The sequence below is a fragment of the Python bivittatus genome, unplaced genomic scaffold (assembly GCF_059951505.1).
Source record: "Python bivittatus isolate LINGU-HERP-01145 unplaced genomic scaffold, Pbiv_v1 ctg000840_np1212, whole genome shotgun sequence".
Taxonomy (NCBI): domain Eukaryota; kingdom Metazoa; phylum Chordata; class Lepidosauria; order Squamata; family Pythonidae; genus Python; species Python bivittatus.
In genome coordinates this window covers 24,207,501-24,224,228 of record NW_028277113.1, presented here as the reverse complement: position 1 = coordinate 24,224,228, position 16,728 = coordinate 24,207,501, and the positions used below count along the sequence as shown (strand labels likewise).

At 42.6% G+C, this 16,728-nt stretch overlaps 2 protein-coding genes across 5 annotated transcripts in view; one reads left to right on the top strand and one right to left on the bottom strand.

The window, feature by feature from the left end:
* Positions 1-2,382: 2,382 nt before the first annotated feature.
* PTGR3 (prostaglandin reductase 3) lies at positions 2,383-13,147 on the bottom strand. 2 transcript variants are annotated; one of them, XM_007424600.4, is made up of 3 exons: positions 12,369-13,147; positions 12,044-12,177; positions 2,383-5,364 (listed from the first exon to the last, which is right to left on the bottom strand). In XM_007424600.4, the coding sequence occupies exons 2-3, from the start codon at positions 12,154-12,156 to the stop codon at positions 4,440-4,442; spliced, it is 1,038 nt and encodes a 345-aa protein (XP_007424662.1). In that variant the 5' UTR covers positions 12,157-12,177; positions 12,369-13,147; the 3' UTR covers positions 2,383-4,439. The 2 variants fall into 2 exon arrangements, with proteins under 2 accessions (XP_007424662.1, XP_007424661.1); XM_007424599.4 differs by having other exon boundaries at positions 12,044-13,147.
* Positions 13,148-14,643: 1,496 nt separating this feature from the next.
* TSHZ1 (teashirt zinc finger homeobox 1) overlaps positions 14,644-16,728 on the top strand; it is a 78,228-nt gene continuing 76,143 nt past the window's right edge. The window contains exon 1 of one of the 3 annotated variants that reach the window (XM_007424601.3): positions 14,644-16,173. In XM_007424601.3, the coding sequence (XP_007424663.2) occupies positions 16,134-16,173 (40 nt within the window). In that variant the 5' untranslated portion in view covers positions 14,644-16,133. Of the gene's footprint in view, positions 16,174-16,423; positions 16,544-16,728 lie in introns of those variants that run through there. The other 2 variants (XM_088130688.1, XM_025164331.2) reach the window with 2 other exon arrangements.

Here is a 16,728-nt window from a genome sequence, read left to right as displayed (position 1 = left end):
GTTGTGACACTTCGGCATGATCCATAATTTGGCAGCTATTTACCGTGACATTTCTCTTCAGTGCAGCCATAACATTCAGCGAAAGCATTATTTGGTTCCATTTACCATATAAATTGTAATGTTGTGCATGCATGCTAACAGCTATATTAGGCACCTGAAAATGAGTAAATCTTGTAAAATAGATACTAACAGCCTATTTAAGCAGGGGAGGTTTTTTCCCAGCTTGGCTGAGGAAAGGCAACAAACGAACGAACAAACAAAAAAACATTTCTGAAGACTGAGACAAACTTTTCCCTGAGCAGTTGCAATTATTTGTATTTGCACAGCATGGCAATTACAGCCAACAACTGGCTTCTTCTTTATTTTTTCAAAGCATTAGCAGTAGAATATTGAGAAACATAATTATTTTTTGAAAGGTATTAAATTGTTTCATCAGATCCATTCAATAACAATTCTCTGATAGAACATGCCTAAATTTGCAAGTGCAAGTGAATACATTTACCACGTTATCTTTAAAATTATTTTTTTAAAATCATATTCTTCCTTTCTTGATATCTCTGCCTCCCCCCCCCCCCATCCCCATCCCTGAAGATTTGGTTGCTTATAGGAAAAAAAATGGCTGTTTTTAGTCTGTTCCAAAACTTTTTTTCCATCAAGATTTTCCCATGAAGCAAATTCATGTAGAAAAGCTTTAGTCAAAAAGCAACGCACAAGACAAACCTATATATGTTTATTCAAAAGCAAACTCCATTCAATTTAATAGGAAGTGAAACAGGTAAGTGTTTGTGGATTTTCAGCCTCCATCACTTTCTAAACTCTGCCTTAATATCACTGAAAGCTTGTTCTTTACATAGTGTTGATAGTAACTTTCTAAAGCACACATACGTGCTCAATTATGGATTCATGTTTTTAAGAACGCATTTTAAGATAAGTCCTTTGGGTGCAAAATCCAAAGTTTTGTGCAGACAACATGGCTTTTTCTGGACTCCCTCGGCCTTTACTGCAGCTTTTTGAAAAACTGCTCTACTACGTACCTTAGTTCAAAGGACTGGGAAGGGAAAACACCCATTCTACTCTTCTCCAGCAACTTTTTCCTCATATATTGGGCAACGTGAACCCTGACTTAAGCATATTATATTTTACTTGTATACTGTACATAGTTCATGAAGACATCTGATCTACCAACACTCTGCCAATCCATACTGTAGGCTGCTGAATGGAAAGCCATAAAGAGCTGGCTCTTCCCCCCAGTGTTAGGAAAAATTAAAGGTGGAGCTCAGAGATTGTCTTGTTGGATGTATCAAGAATGGTGGTTGAGGGACAAGATTTTCCTGGTTTTTTTGGTTTTTCTTATTGTTGTGAGCCACTCAGAGGTGTGTTTCATAAGATGGTCAGTCACATAAGACTTTTAAAAAAAACACATAAACAATTTTTTTGAAATTCACTACTAATTCAGAATTAACATAATCCAGACTATGGTGAGTTTACAAAAAACCTAAGAAAAAGAAATGATGAGTTTTACATAGGGGACGATAGTAAAAAATTAGGCATAGTAAGACACATATTTGATACACATCTTGGAAATACCAGTTTATTAAAGATTCTTTAACCCTTGCCCATACTAACCTATACAATGTCATTGCAGGTAGAGTAGGTGATCAAAGAATGACTGGGGAACGTTTATGACACTTTGATAATACTTTCATAAAAGAACCAGAACAATGACATAGCACCAACAGTAAGACACTAAATGTTAGAGTATCTTTTGAATTTGCGGACTCTTCTCTTTCAGATTGAAAAAGAATGAAATGTAATTAGAATCCACAGGTTATGTGACTCCCAAATAAGCATTGGAGTTCAATTAATGTTAATGCAAATATGCTTAGAGTTGCTTTCTTTGTCCTGTATGTAATCTCAGGCCCAATTGCATTTAATATGTATTTCTCAAACAATACTGTAATATTGTGAAGCTAAGTTCGGTGTTTGTAAATATATAGTGAATGTAGCCAACAGAGATTTAGAAATCAGGATTTCTACTCCACTGTATTCTTACGAGAATTACCTTTGCTTCACTCATTATGCTATTCATCAGTGCTTACTTGTGTATGTATTACCACACACTATGTTGTTGTGTACAATATGAATCAGCTAAATCACAGCATCCAACAGAATGGATGCTGTGATTATTATTAACAGAAAATGCTTTAAGTTCTTGTGTTGCTTTAATTTATTTGATAATTGTTACAGTCAATTACCACTTCTTCTGGTAACTGTTATATTTAGTGCAGAGAAATAATTCAGAATCTTCAATTATACAGATGACATAGAATTTCTTGCTAAAAGAAAAACAATTCTCTAAGACACAATAATTCACTTCAGACCTAAGATATAATGATTTATTTAGGCATATATTGGCTGCCCAATTGAAATTGAAAGAATTTAATCACATAGTAGTATACCAAACATATTTATACTGAAGTAATTTCCCTGAAATCAGTGGATCTTATTTGTGAAATTAGGATTTATGATTTGGCTGTAAATATTGTTTAGAAATAGTCCCTCAAAATTAACTGTAAGATTCAAATATTAAAAACTGTGCAGGTAGGCAATTTGAAAAAGATGATTTTTAGACATATAACAGCAGTACATAATGTTGACTAATAACAGACCTGGATTACAAATACTTAGTTTGAGGGTTTCCTATGTCTAAAGCTGAAAGTTATTATGAATACTTGTGTTTCAATTCTTTTAATCAATCAAATCAAATCAATCAATCATAATGACAGTGTTTCTATAAGTGTTTCAACTGCTAGCAACATCCAAAATGTACTTCAGTTACACCTATCAACAAAAAAGTTTACCAGATCAATCCCAAATCAAATGAAACTCAACTATTTAGATACAAACCATTTAAGTCCCATTGACCTCAGTGGTGCTTAGCTGGCTTAAGGGTCATGTCTGTGAATTTAAACCCAGCCCCTAACCAAAGAACACTTTACATTTCTTTAAACTTGTTTCCAATTGTCCAAATTCTTGAAAAAGCAAAGAGCCGAGAACTGGAAACTAATAAAGAATATTTAAAATATATCACAATTTTTGTCATCTTTGAAATTTCTGAAAAAAACTTTGTTTTGAATCAGTACATGTATTGATGCACTTCATCATTTCCCCAAATCCCAAATAGGTACTATAAAGTGAACAGAAATAAGGTGACTATAAAAAGCTCTATTTGTAAAAGGATTTTTTTTAAAACTGCATTTCAAGGGCAATTACTGAGAGCTCAGTTGTAGTTATATCTACTTAGATACAAGTTTTGTGAAGTTCAAAGAAGTTTATGTCCCAAATGGAATTTCTATCTGAATAGATAACTGATAACTGAACCACACTGTAAAAAAGTTAACTAAAATGACTTTTAATGCTTTATACTTAGAATTGTATAATAAAATATCTTACAGGGATCATATTTTATTACATAGCCAAACACATTCTATACTGGTGCCATTCTAATCCAACATTTTAATCTGTACCATTTCCATTTTCAGTGATACAGCATATATCTTCTGGTGCGTTTCATTAATGTGAAAATTCCTGGATTATTATATTTTCAACATAATGTAAAGAAGTTAGATTGCAGAAGAAAAACTCTAATAAATAAGTACATAAGGGCAAAATAATACCTCAAAGGTCATTTTATAAGATAACTAAATATCCCAACATATACACACTTGAAATAAGCTGGCAAGGTTGAGTCAAAAATAAAAATGTTCATTTTTAACCAACGGCACACATAAAAAAGTCATACATGTTCATACTAGAATAAAAATGTGAACATTGTGTAGAATAAGCTTTGTAGAAAAAACTTTTCTACGTAGTTCTATTGTGAACAGAATGTCTCTGCAGATTGTATCCATCCCAGTTCATATAACAAATTTAAAGTACAATGGATGTTTTAACAGTACAGTCTCATACACATGTATATAGGAATAATCAATCTGAGTATCAGGAGGGCATATTTCTGTATAAGGTGCATATAGGATTGCTGCGTAATCCTATGCATGTCTATTAAACCACTTCAAGAACAATGGGCTTCATCTTAGCTAAACCGTACAGGATTGCAGCTCCGTATATTGCCTTCACATAGTGAGTTCCGGAAGAAAGGTATGAGATCAGTTTGACATAGTTTTGAGGTTGTCTAGAATTATATTCAAATCCACTGCAAGTTGGAAATTGAAAATTTCCAGACCAAAAATGTGGTAAAAGTAAATTTAATGCTAGCTACAAGCCGCGTTTTTAAACAATACAAAACCTCTTCAACAAATCAAAATACTGTTTTGCTATTTTAATATATTACCCATTGCCAGCCTTAAAGAAATTAAAGCATTATCGCCAAGCATAAAATGCCCATTTACTCTGTTTTGATTTATGTCATTGTTCTGTTTTTACAGCTTACTGTTGACAGAGTGAGGTAATTCAACTACAATTTTTCCAATGTTTTTTCCCATGTACATATAATCTATAGCACGGAACACTGACTCTAAGCCAGTGAACTTGCTCTCTAGAGACAGGTCTCCAAAGTCCACCTCACAAACTATTTCTCTCATTTCACACATTTCAACCAAGTGTTTCATAGCCATTTGGTACTCAGAATAGTAATGGTTTAAGAAGAAACCTCGGATGCTGGCTGATTTTTTTAGCAACTTTGCTGGCAGCATCTCTGTATGACTTGCTGGAAGACCAATACGTGTTTGGTAGCCAGAAATAAACCCAATAATGATCAGACGGCCTCTGATAGCCAAGGACTTGATAGCCAAGTCAAACATCTCCCCACCAACCGATTCATACACAACATCCACACCTTTGGGATACTCTTTTTGGAGGACAGCAGCAACATTTTCAGTTTTATAGTTGATAGGTCGGTCACAGCCAATAGATTTCAGAAAGCTACATTTTTCATCACTGGAGCAAGTTCCTATTACGTGGCATTTTGCCTTCTTTGAAAGTTGCACAGCAAACTGGCCAGTGCCTCCAGCTGCTGCTGTCACCAGAATTGTCTTTCCTTCAGACAATTCTCCAAGCTCCTTCAGACTGATATATGCTGTAGTTCCACTTATCAGAAGGGACAGAAACTCTGGTTTCATGGAAGGTAGTGGAATAGCTTCTTTAGCAGGCACAACTGTATATTCAGCAAAAGCTCCTGCTTTTAAGTAGGCCACAGACTGGCCTACAGCGTATTTTTCACTTGCACTTAAGCCCAAGGCCACCACTTCACCAATTCCTTCAAAACCTACGTCAAATGGAGGCTTAGCCAAAGCATCATACCGGCCAGCTGAGTAGTTAATATCAGATGCATTAATGCCAACAAATCTAGAAGAAAACAAAAACGTATTAAGATCTCTTTTTAACAAAACCTTTATTTGTTGTAAGAAAATCTTTTCACTTAAATGCACAAGCTGGAGATTTCAGTGATGCCTCTTCAAATATTTCAAGGGTTATTGTTTTATGCCCCCCCAATAAAAAAGATAATTGTAATCAGATTTCACTTTTACTAATATACATACTTGACATTATTTCTTCAAATGAAAACCTAAGGTATACCTATCTTGCATAACAAAAGTAACAAGAAAAGAAATTATTTCTTATAAGCTATGGAATAAAAATATGTCTTTTACTTGTAATACTGTACAATACAGAATAGGAATAAAATAGTAAACATGTCGACTCTGGCAACAAATTTACATTTCAGATTGTAACAACACTTTACATAACTAATGATAATGTGAAGTATCAAAGTCCCCTGCAAGGTCGATGGACAAAAGTGTTACTGCAGGCAAATTTAAAGAAAATTGATCTAGTGACTATAATAAATTTGCCTTTTGATGCAACTAATTTGCACATTATTAAAACATTTAGCTGTATATAAATGACTCCAACACCTTAAAAGAACCTTGAACAGAAAAACTAAAATCATGCACCACTACTTTGTACACTATTGATTTCTAACAGGTAAAAATGAGTGGAAGTATTAATGATGGGCAATGAAGTATCTTGTGATGCTAAGTAATAAGTTAACTGGAGAGAGACAGTGTTTAAAGACAGGTATTTCCACAGAAGTTTGAAAAGAATCTACGCTGATATAACTTTTTCTCTTCCATATCCAAAAATAAACAAATCTTGGCATTTGGTTACGCACAAGGATGAAAAAATACGTGAAAATATTACTTCCATGACAAAACTGGAAAACTGTGTGTGGATTTATGGGGATTTAAAACCATTTACACATGCAGAAATGGCCAAATTAAAGGAAGCCCTTTGGATATTTCTAATTCTAAGGAAATGCCAGTTCATTATTAAGTGTTCTCATATATGTATGATATAGCTGGATTCAGAAATATGTGCCCATACATCTTCAGCTGAACAACTTCTGTCCTGTTGAATTCTTTATACAATCTAGTCTGCATTCTCAGCAGAGGATATCTTCATTCTGTTTACGGCTATTTAGGAAAACAAAACAAGTAGCTTTAATTTACGCCATTTCTACGTCCGGTTGTGGAAGAGTAAAACGATGCGTGCGTGCGTCTGCGCCCCCCTCCCCACGTGTGTGTGTAAGAGAGAGGTGTGTAAGCGGAGGGCTGCGCTGTTTTGCTGGGGACACGAGAAACAAAAGATCAAGGCGGCAACGTACGAGGATGGAAGAAGCTTCAACTACATGAAGAAACTCTTGCCTCGCCTCGCCTACACAGCAACTTCTTGCAGGAAGTTTGCTACCCCGAGAGGCAGCTGCTGGGCGCGAAACCGGCCCGATTTATTCACCCATTCCCTGCTTCTCCACTTCATCCCTCACCCAACTGACTTATGCTGCACGTAGGATGTCCCCCCCTCCTCTCGCCCAAAGTCACAGGGCGGCGGGGCTTGTCTGAAAAATCCTTCCTCCCGCAAGCCTAATTGTTGCTGCCTTCACGCTTCTCCAGCCGTTTCCAACGCCCCCTTCCTCTACCCGAGGCAAAGGTTCTGCACGCTCGGAGCCCGCTCGGCGAGCAGTTCCGCTCAAGAGCGCAAGATCAAGTTCGTGGCTTTAGCGGGGTCCTGAGACCCTGAGCGCATTTTCCTTCAAATCCAGCCTCGGTTCTAAAGTGAAACTTTGCAAGATCGCAGTGCCAGAGTGGGACTGCCTCTTCGGTGTAAGCAAATGCCGAAGCGGAGGGGCCCGCCAGCACACGCGCCGAGACTTTTCCTGCACAAGCCCGTTTTCCATTTTCTTCCCGTTTAACTTTGTCCCCCCCCCCCCCAACACGTGGCAATGCAATGCAGAGCGTAGCGGCGCGCGAACTTCGGACGTAAAAGAGCTGGCTGCCTGGGCGAGGGAAGACGAGGCGTTTAGTAATTCCGTTGGCCAAAATGCTATTACTACTCCCGTCCGCTGTTTCTGAACAAGCTCTGGAGGGAGCCTTGTTTACTTGGGTTCCCGCTGGCCGCAGGGAGTGCGTGCGCCAAGGAAGGGCGAGCGGTTACAGAGCAGGCGAGAATCTCAGGCGAGAACAGGCGACAGCACAGGCGATTTCCCTAACACAGGGAAGCTGTTAGGGGTATCTTAGCCTGCTGCCACGCTCGACCAAGGGGACTATTTGAGGGCGGGAGACCACTGGGTGATCCCCTCCCATGCACCACCACTTTTCTCCCCACTCTGCCTGAACCACAGGCGTTTCCACGTAAGGTTTTCCCAGCAAGTGCTCCAGCCACTCATAGATGCCTCTTACCAACTTCTTCCTCCCAGATGGAAAACAAGGGCAAAAAACTTCACGATTGCCCAGCAAAAATCTAGGGAGGAAAGAGAGGGTCGCAGAATCCCCAGGACATGCACCAGAAATTCAAGCAATAAGCCAAATTAGGTTTAGCAACCTTTCTAGTCTTTTCGGCAAGTTGTTCTTTCTTTGGAAACTGAAACATGACTCAACAATTTAGTCTCCAAACTCTGCTTAAATTCCCTCATCCCATTCAGCATGAAACATCACTCTATTCATTTTTTTTAATTTCCCATTTCAGCAACCCAGAGGTTAGGTGTGTACTTAAGTTGTGGTGATTTTAAAAAATTGATGAAATGTTGTCATAGACAGAGTTTGGTCTTTCCTACCATTCCTACTAGAAATCAGCAAGTAGACATACAGAATTATTGCACAACTAACCCTGTTCACTTTGTAGTATGGTTGCAGGGCTTTACACACTCGGGAAAGCCCCATTGAAGCACTGGGTAGATATGAGAGCCACAGCATAGTTAAGTTTCGCTGAAATCAACTGGACAACTCCGATCCATGTAAAAGGGCATAGGTTTGCCTGTTTACAAAACTGAGTCGCAAGTTCAGGATCAGCTTGCAAAGTTGTGCGAAGGAGACGTGTTGCCTCTCCGGAGCAATCACTATTATCTAGGAAGTTAACTAGGTGACCTTCGTGATGCCCTTTGCACCAAAGTAGAAGACGCCCAAGCCTTTAATGCAGTTCAAACTCGTGAAATGCTTAACCTAAACAGTCAAGGTTCCCACTTTCCATAAGGTTGCAAACTGGCTCTCAACACACCTTAGATTACTACTGAGATGGGGGGGAGGAATCTTCAAAGGAGGTTAAGCAGCTTGTTTGCCTTACTGGGAAGCAATTTACTCCCTCGGAAGACCTGAGATGTAGGGCAGGAAGCTTAAACAGGCAGACAAAACAAAGTCACTAACGTGGGGAAGCGGGAGTCCAGTCCAAACAATCAGCAAGAGACAATTGTAACAACTCTTCCAACTTTTCTATACTTTCTATCAGACTCCACCTGCCTGTGATTTTTCTTTTCCTGATTTTCATACCAATGTTTCTTTATCTCTTTAAAAAGCAGACACTTGCCACTTATATTTGTTGACTCTTTATTGCTCATACCTGTCCTGAGACTTGCATTTACTCAGGAACCCAGAAATTTGCATTCCAGTTTGAGGCAGAGGCCAGGCAAAGGCGTGCATATCTTCCTAAATAAGATGTTTTCGTTTTCTTCCTGGTCCTCCCCTCTTTTTGGTCACAAAATCACACTGACCACAACACGATACAAATGTACTATTTCCAGTTGACTTTTCTCTCTATATAAAGATTGCATGGGGTTTACTTCTGCTATTCAATATATACCCTACTGTATATCTATTCAGTTGTGAGGGTAGACATATTTTCCAGTCAGAGGCAGAAAGGGAATTTCATCTAAATTGAAATCTTGTTCTAAAAAAGGAGGAAAGTTAAAGTCAAATGAACTTCAATAGCCCAAGGCAACATAAATGTCATACAGGGATGCATGGGTATAAGAGGCACAGACAAGACAAAATATAAAGGTTAAGTCTGTACTGTATGCATCTTCAGGTGAGTAAGTAGAGAACAGTCTGCAGGATGCAGTCTGATGATATTCTTAAACATCTCTTCCTGCCTTCTTTCTTCTCCCATGCCTTGTCACTGACCAGAGTGAATTTTCAAGGCTAAATAAATCCAGGTGACTGCGTTTACTGTACTGAGAGGGTGGAAAGACACTTTCCCAGGCTGCAAGAAATGGAAAGGGGGGGGGGGGGGTTGAAACAATCCTGAGGAAGCTTTCAAAGAGTAAAAACAGGCGTCAAAGAACTGTATTCTTAACACACTTTATTTTGCACTAATGAGATCTGCTCTTGCCTGTGCGAGAAGCTCCAGGAAAAAAAAAAAGGAGGGGGAGGGCGGGAGATCACCTCACACAATCCACATGACACAAAAGTTGTGAACTCCCAACTCCTGTGATTTCTCACACGCACCTTTGCAAACTCAAAATGTGTTTACCATGGGGGGGGACAGCGAGATGGCCCCTGTATGATTGAGACTTGGCATCCCCCATTCCTCAAACTTTGGAGAATGCACAAGCATTCTCCAGCTCCCCAGAGAGCCCACCCAGCATAAAAGGAAGGATGGGAAAGAGTTACACTGGAAACAAAATAAATTGCATGCATAAATTTTCAAATTGCATGGGGGGAGAGAAGGGGGAGAAAGTGCTGTGGAGGAGGGGATTTGAGAACAAGGACGTAACAACCTTTTGATGCCCAGAGACAGTCAGGAAGCAGGATGTATGTTCCTGTACCCTTTTATATCAGCCAATTCTCTTCTTTTCTCTCCAAGAAAGTGAATTTCAGTGTATCCAGAGCTAGATATCACTTCCATGTTTTTTAATATTAGCAATGTTTCAGATACTTGCTTTCTAAATACTGCGTTCTGATGACAGCAATAATTCAAACCTTTGACATCAGGGAGGGTAAGACTTTCTGTAATGTGGGCATTGTACGCTGCACAAAACATGCACGTATTGCTATGGTTCAGACAGAGCTCTGATAACTATTGTCATCTGCATTGACACCTGGTTGTGTGAGATTCACAGATCATTTCATTCTAGTACTCGCACTTTATCTAGTTGAATCTATCAGATTCAATTGGACTAAAAATGTGGTGAAAGGCGATTTCAGATGACCACCAAGTTCTTACATCCAAATTAAAAGACATTTTAGGGACCACAACGGTGAATATGAATAAACTCTTCTTGAAGATCTTCCCACAAATCACAAACCTAATCACATATTTTCGGTAATGACAACTTCCTGTTCTCCCTGCCTGATTTTTAAGTTTTAGGAAAAGTTGATTTTACACAAAGGTAGCCCCTAAGAGGGGAATCATTATAAAAGCAGAAAAAAGACCAGACAAAATCCATTTGGAGAAAGTACATTCTGTCCAAACAACTTTCTTTTTCTTTTTCTTCTTTTTCTTGCTGGAACGAGACCCTACAGAAGGCACCGTCCTGGAGAGCCAGTCCGTAATTTTCTGTATGTCACATTCACGTCAGTTCTTTTCGCCCCGCGCGACCGGGCTGCACCGAGAAAGCCCCGCAGCCCTTGGCGCTCGGCGGAGAAGAACCGCGGAACAATAGTCATAAACTGTCAAGGACCACGGGCTTCCGTGGAGCTCCTAAGAAGCAAAGGCTACCGAAAGCGGTAGGGCCTTACTTCCGAGTAAGCGGAGAGCGATCGGACAGGGAGGGCCGCACCTTTCTCCTGTTTCTCCGCTCTTCCCGCGTCTGCTTTTAGCCTGGCTTTTGTTGTGAAAGAGAAAAAAAAAGGGTGGTGGGATTAACCGGCTGAGGAGCGACAGGGAAAGGTGGGTGGCAGCCACATACCACTGAGGTCCCTTGCTTTCCTGTTGATTCACTACGTGCTTAAGGTTAGTGACGTGGAAGACTGCGGTGGGGAGGGGGACAAGGTAGAGTTGTGTACACAACTTCCTCTAAAATAATGTCTGGAGTGTGTTACATGCGCGCGCACCCACCCCGAGATGACGATAAATAACCTAAGCTCTACACAACGTCCCAATTGCTCGGCATTAACCGCACGTGGAGATCTACACAGATCCGTCAGTTTTATTGTATAACGCAACCCACCATCACCTATCTAGGACAATACAGCAAAGAAAGGGCCGCCTACCCGCTCGCTTACACACACAGGGTTACGTCTGTGGATACTTGGCGCAATCCTACCCAGCCTGGGAGGGGCTTGGAAATCATTTCCTGGTTGTCGAAGTTCCTTCTTGAACCTTTGTCACCTAGGGCTTGAGATAAAGTCGCTTCCCGACTTTTCTCATCTTTTCCTGACTCGGTGATGGATTTTTTCCGGTGGGGGGGGGGTATCACTGCCTTCCCACTTTTTTTTGCACATAAAATACGGAGGAGCGGGCGGCTGGATATCACCGCCAATTGAGTGCTCGCTTCGCGTGCACGGAAGTGTGCACGCAGGGTTATATGGAAGAGCATTTAGGATAATAAATTACACCAACAGTCGCCAAAGGCAGATGATGCAACTCGATAGGATCGCAAAGAGAGCGCGAGCGTGCGCGCGGCGGGACCAGGCCCTTTGCTGGGAAAAGGCTCAGGGCAGGAAGCGGCGGGGGGGATCGCCTACTCCCTCCCCAGTTATGGCGAAGGTGCCAAGGGAGTGGGAGGAAAAGGAGGCGGGGAGGGAGGGATTCTCACCTGTTTCTAACAAGCAGATCGCCGTCTCCGGGGAGCGGCACGGGCGCATCGTGGCGAAGGGAAACAGCTTCTCGGAAGTTTGAATTCAGCTTAGTCACTACCAGTTTCTTCATGGAAATGGGAATGGATGAGCCCTGGAAATCCAGAAAGTGGCGGGAGTAGGACATGTCCACGATGGGCCGGGTCGGAGGACCACCCAAACAAGCCCGGACGAGACTCCCCGGAGGAGTCAGCTGCAGCTGCTGCTGTTGTCGCAGCCCACGTTGCCAGGCTCCCCAAGACCTCAGCCACACGCTCCTCTGCCCGCGCACAATCATCTACCAACCTTTCTCGGCTTTCGCGGCACTCCTGGGCTCTCCAGCCTAGGAGGAGTCTTTCGCAAGCGTGCAGCCCTCGAGCACGGGCAAGCTCGGTATATTGCGATTTGTGTATGTAAATAAAGTCTAATGTAGCGAGCTGCCGCCTGGCTCAAAGTCCTCCCTTTCCAGCCCCTCCACCACTCGGAAACATTAGATCAGCAGCAGCCGCTGCTGCAGTAAATTTCGCCTGCAGCGGACCTTCTGCGTCCTGTCTCTACGTTAAAAAAACAACACGGATAAAGTTCGCTTTTGAGCCCAGCTTGCTTAAAACTTGCTGTCGCAGGAACAAAAACCCGTGCGCTGATGTTTTGTGCAGTTTAGAACAAAACAGGCAGAATCACACAGCGTGTGTGTGGAGATAAACACGGAACCTAAAGATTGCTTTCACTCAGGAAGGAAAACATACTTTTTGGGAAGACGAGGAAATCTCTGACCATAGTCTACTTTATTTTTTGGTGGAGGAGGCTGATCTGCACGCTAAGAAAGAGACTATTATTGCATATTCCAACCTGCCGTAACTACCCTTCCCCCCAGCTTTCATTAAAAAAAACAACAACACCCGGAGCTGATCGTTCCTAAATCGTTCCTAAATAATAGAGCAAAAGAAAACTTGAATGTAGTATTAGAGCAATAAAAGGTTAGGCTGGGAGCAAGAAGTTACAGCTAATCTGGCAATGTTGTTATCAGCAGCCCGCTAGAGCCGCTCGCTGCTGAGACAGGCCCCTCCCCTTCCGTGCGAAACGTTCACTTCCTCGTAAGGTGGTACGAATCAAACCAGAGCCGCTTGCAACCGCGACTGGAAACTGCGCTTGCTTTGGGGTGAAAATAAAGACGCCAGAGATTTACGAAAGGATTGGAAGCATATTTTAAAATCTGGCCGGGCGTGCATATGTGAGCTCCGAATGATAGTAATTCTGACAGTACTAGTAGTGGTTGCAATAGCAATAATAACAATTCGAATAAACTACTTCCTATGTTCTTCTGGTCTTCATGGTTTTATAACGTCCCCATATGACAGAATAGGCTGGTAAATCCATTGATTGCTTTTTTTTTCACCCCGTTAGATATTGTCTTAAATAATGTTGTCATACGTTTATTTTTAGCTTAAATGTTTCTACAATTGACCTTTTAAATCTAGGCAATACTCAGTATTGCTACTGGAAAGATAATGTATGTCTGCTTAAGTTGCGGCCCTATACCTATTTATCTGGGAGAAAGATCCACCAAACTCAGTGAATTTATTTTGAGGAGACATACACTGAGTGCACTATCAAAAGGGCAGTTTTTATATACTCACTTATCTGAACTCACAAAAAATCACATTTGAGTAGGATTTGCTATACAAAATATTTCTGGTGCAAATTTTTGACAGTGCCAGATGCAGAAAAACTAGTGATCTAGAGAAGTGGCTGACTATATGCCCATTTGCCTGGGAATAAATGCTTAGTTTTAATTATTGTAGACACAAACAGCTTTGCACAAATTAAAATAGAAAAACTGCTTATTTAAACCTTGAGTACAGTGATTTTAAGTAAAATGAAAGAAATCCTTTCTTAAAACAGTGAAGTTTTCTCTGAGAAATCATTTTACCTTTTACACAAAGGTGCCATTTCTGTTTTGTTTTTTAAGATTCTAGCAGGCAATTTGATTTAACAAAAACTGATTTCTCTTTTTCCTATAGCTCTTTATTGCTAAAAAAAATGAGCTAACTTTTCTTCCCTATGATGTGAACTCTTGGAAATATGGGATATTCTATAAAAACAAACTTTTTAAAATGCCTGAATGTGGTGCGGTAGTGGACACTTGCTTTATGTGTGACTCCCTCCCTCAAACCCTTGGCAGACAAGCTCCGGAGAACTTGAGCTGTGCATTTCGGTACTTGCCTTTGAAACCAGATTATGACTATTTGAGTTCTACTGTACAACAAGCCTCATTTTCCTGGAACAATAAAATAAAATAAAATAAAATCTCTGCTATGGTGTTTGCCGTGTGTTGTTTAGTCTGGAAAAACAAAACAAAAAGCAACCCAAAGAAACATTAAAATTAAACAAAGCAATTAAAAAGATTGACAGGTATGGGTTTGTATGAGATCTATTTGTAATTGTCAGGGTGACGTTGGCAAGAGGAGGAGGAGTAAAAAAAATCTGAAGCAGGAAAAGCAGCTCGATGTGTCTGTCTATCAGTTGAGACTGTCTGAAAGCTCTGGGATCTGAATGTGTGCTATATTTCAGTGAAAAGAGAAGAGAGGGAGAGTGGATCTCTTTCTCTCCCAGGAGTTTAAACCGGTGGGGGGGATAGGTCACGTTAATCTCTCCCACCCTGTGAATGTCTCGGCTTCTCTCTCGACCCCCCCACCTTTCACACACTATCTCTGGGGGTTGTCTGGTGGGGGCTTTTGTTTGTTTTCTGTTGCGGATCGAGATCAACTATAAATAATAATCCCTGTTAAAAACGTGTTTGCGTTATTCTAGTATCAGAAGAAACTGCGATTTTTGGAAGAAAAAGAGAGAGAGAGAGAGGGAGGGAAGCGAGGCATTAAAGTAATCCTCTTCGGTGGTGCCACTGTTTGATCTGTGACTCTTTGGAAGGTGGAGGAGTGACTGACATTTCCCATCCGGTGTGATCAGTATGTATGGGGGCTTTACTCCTTTTTACTGTTTGCTTTCTTGATGAGACCAAGTGATGGGAGGAGAAGGAAAGACTGGATCGACCTCGTTTTCTGCACAATGAAAAAGCTTTTATCAGCGCAATAAAAACCAGCATCGCCCAAATCCACGAGCTTTTTTGAAACAAGCCAGCGAGCGAGAAAGTTGCGCTTTGAGACTCTTTGATCTCGGAGAAAGGCTTGCCGGGGGGTTGGGGAGGCAGCCGAGAGGAAGAGGGTTGAATTCAAACGTCTCTTCGTTTGCTGCTTGCTCCATTCTCCCCCAAGACGACGAAGAAGAAGTAATTAAGGAAGGGTGGAGGGAGAAGAAGGAGACCGGGAGGGGAAAACGCCGGATCAACTAAACGGATTTGGGCTGCGCGTCGCCGGAGCGAGCCAACCCCTTCGTCTTGTCCATCTCCTCCCGCTCGCATCTTCGGCAGAGGGACCGTGGCGCGAGGCGAGCGAGCTTTGTTTGGTCTCCGAAGTAACTTTTTCAAACAGCCACGGAACAGAAGGGAGGAGGAAAGCCCCAAGGGCGTGTGTACGCGCGCGTTGGAGGGGGGCACGGGAAGGTCAGAAATCAACCTTGTAAATGAAAACATTGCCTCCGCGAGTTTTTGGCGTGGCGACGGCGGCGGCGCTTGGCATCCCCGCGCCCGGTCCGGGGGCAGCCGCATCCCAGCAGCACCGCCTGCCCCCCTTTTCAGCCTCTGCTCCCCGTTGGCGTCGCCAGGAGTTGACCCGGGAGAAGGACACCCAACGAGCCGCCGGCACCGAGCAGCGAACCCGCGCAAACTTTTCGCCCCCTCCCCTCCTTCCCCTTCCCCCGCCCCTCCCGCTGGCTCTCCCCAAGCGGAATTGGAAGTGGAAGAAGCCCTTTGGCTGCTCAGTTTCCCCATCCCTTCCTCCCACCCCCATTTTTGTTAGTGTTGTGTGTGTGTTTGTTTCTGCATGAAAAGAGTGGGGATTGGAAGAGTCCTGTGCGGAAACTCTCCAGCGGCGGCTGAGGGAGGAGGAGGAGGAGGTGGAGGTGGAGGAGGAGGAGGAGGAGGAGGGCGGCTGAAGAGACGGCGGCAACACCAGCATGCCGAGGAGAAAGCAGCAAGCTCCCCGGCGCTCTGCAGGTAACCCCCCGCCTCCTCCCCTCCTTTCCACAACCCCTCGCTTGCTCGCCCGCTCGCTCGCTCGCTTGCACTTTCCCACTCTGCCGCCGCTCTCCTCAGGGCTGCCCGAGGAGGGGAGGGGTTAATTTAGAATAGCAAGGCCTGCAGCAGGGATTCAGACGCCCCCTTCCCGATCTTCCTAGATCTCTGTAGCGAGGTTAAATTAGGCCTTGAATGGCTGAGGGAGTCTTCACAGATCGTGGAAGGGCGGGTGAAGAAGAGGGCGTCCTGGGGTTGGCGGGTTCCCAGCAACGTCTCTTAGGCGAGGCTTGGTCTAGTTTTGCACTTCTCTGCAGGGAAAGGTGGAAGCCAGAAAAGAGCAGCCTCTGAGGTGTGTCATGCCGACCTAGGGCTTTAAAGCCTCCATCCTCTTTTGACCGGCGCCGCCAACGCGTGTTTTTGCTGTGGAAACTTCGTCTGAGTCCATTCGCTGCTGGCTGTGCGTGGGGCAGAAGAGTGGGAGTTGGGGAGGCTGCATCGTGGGGGTCTGTTGTCCAGTGTACCACAGAGTCGAAT

Coding starts and splice junctions, on each gene's coding strand:
- PTGR3 (XM_007424599.4), bottom strand. CDS start 12,360: ATGATTGTGCGCGGGCAGAGGAGCGTGTGGCTGAGGTCTTGGGGAGCC. Junction 5,365..12,043: donor GATCTGCTTGTTAGAAACAG/GTGAGAATCCCT, acceptor GTTTTCTTCTAG/ATTTGTTGGCATTAATGCAT.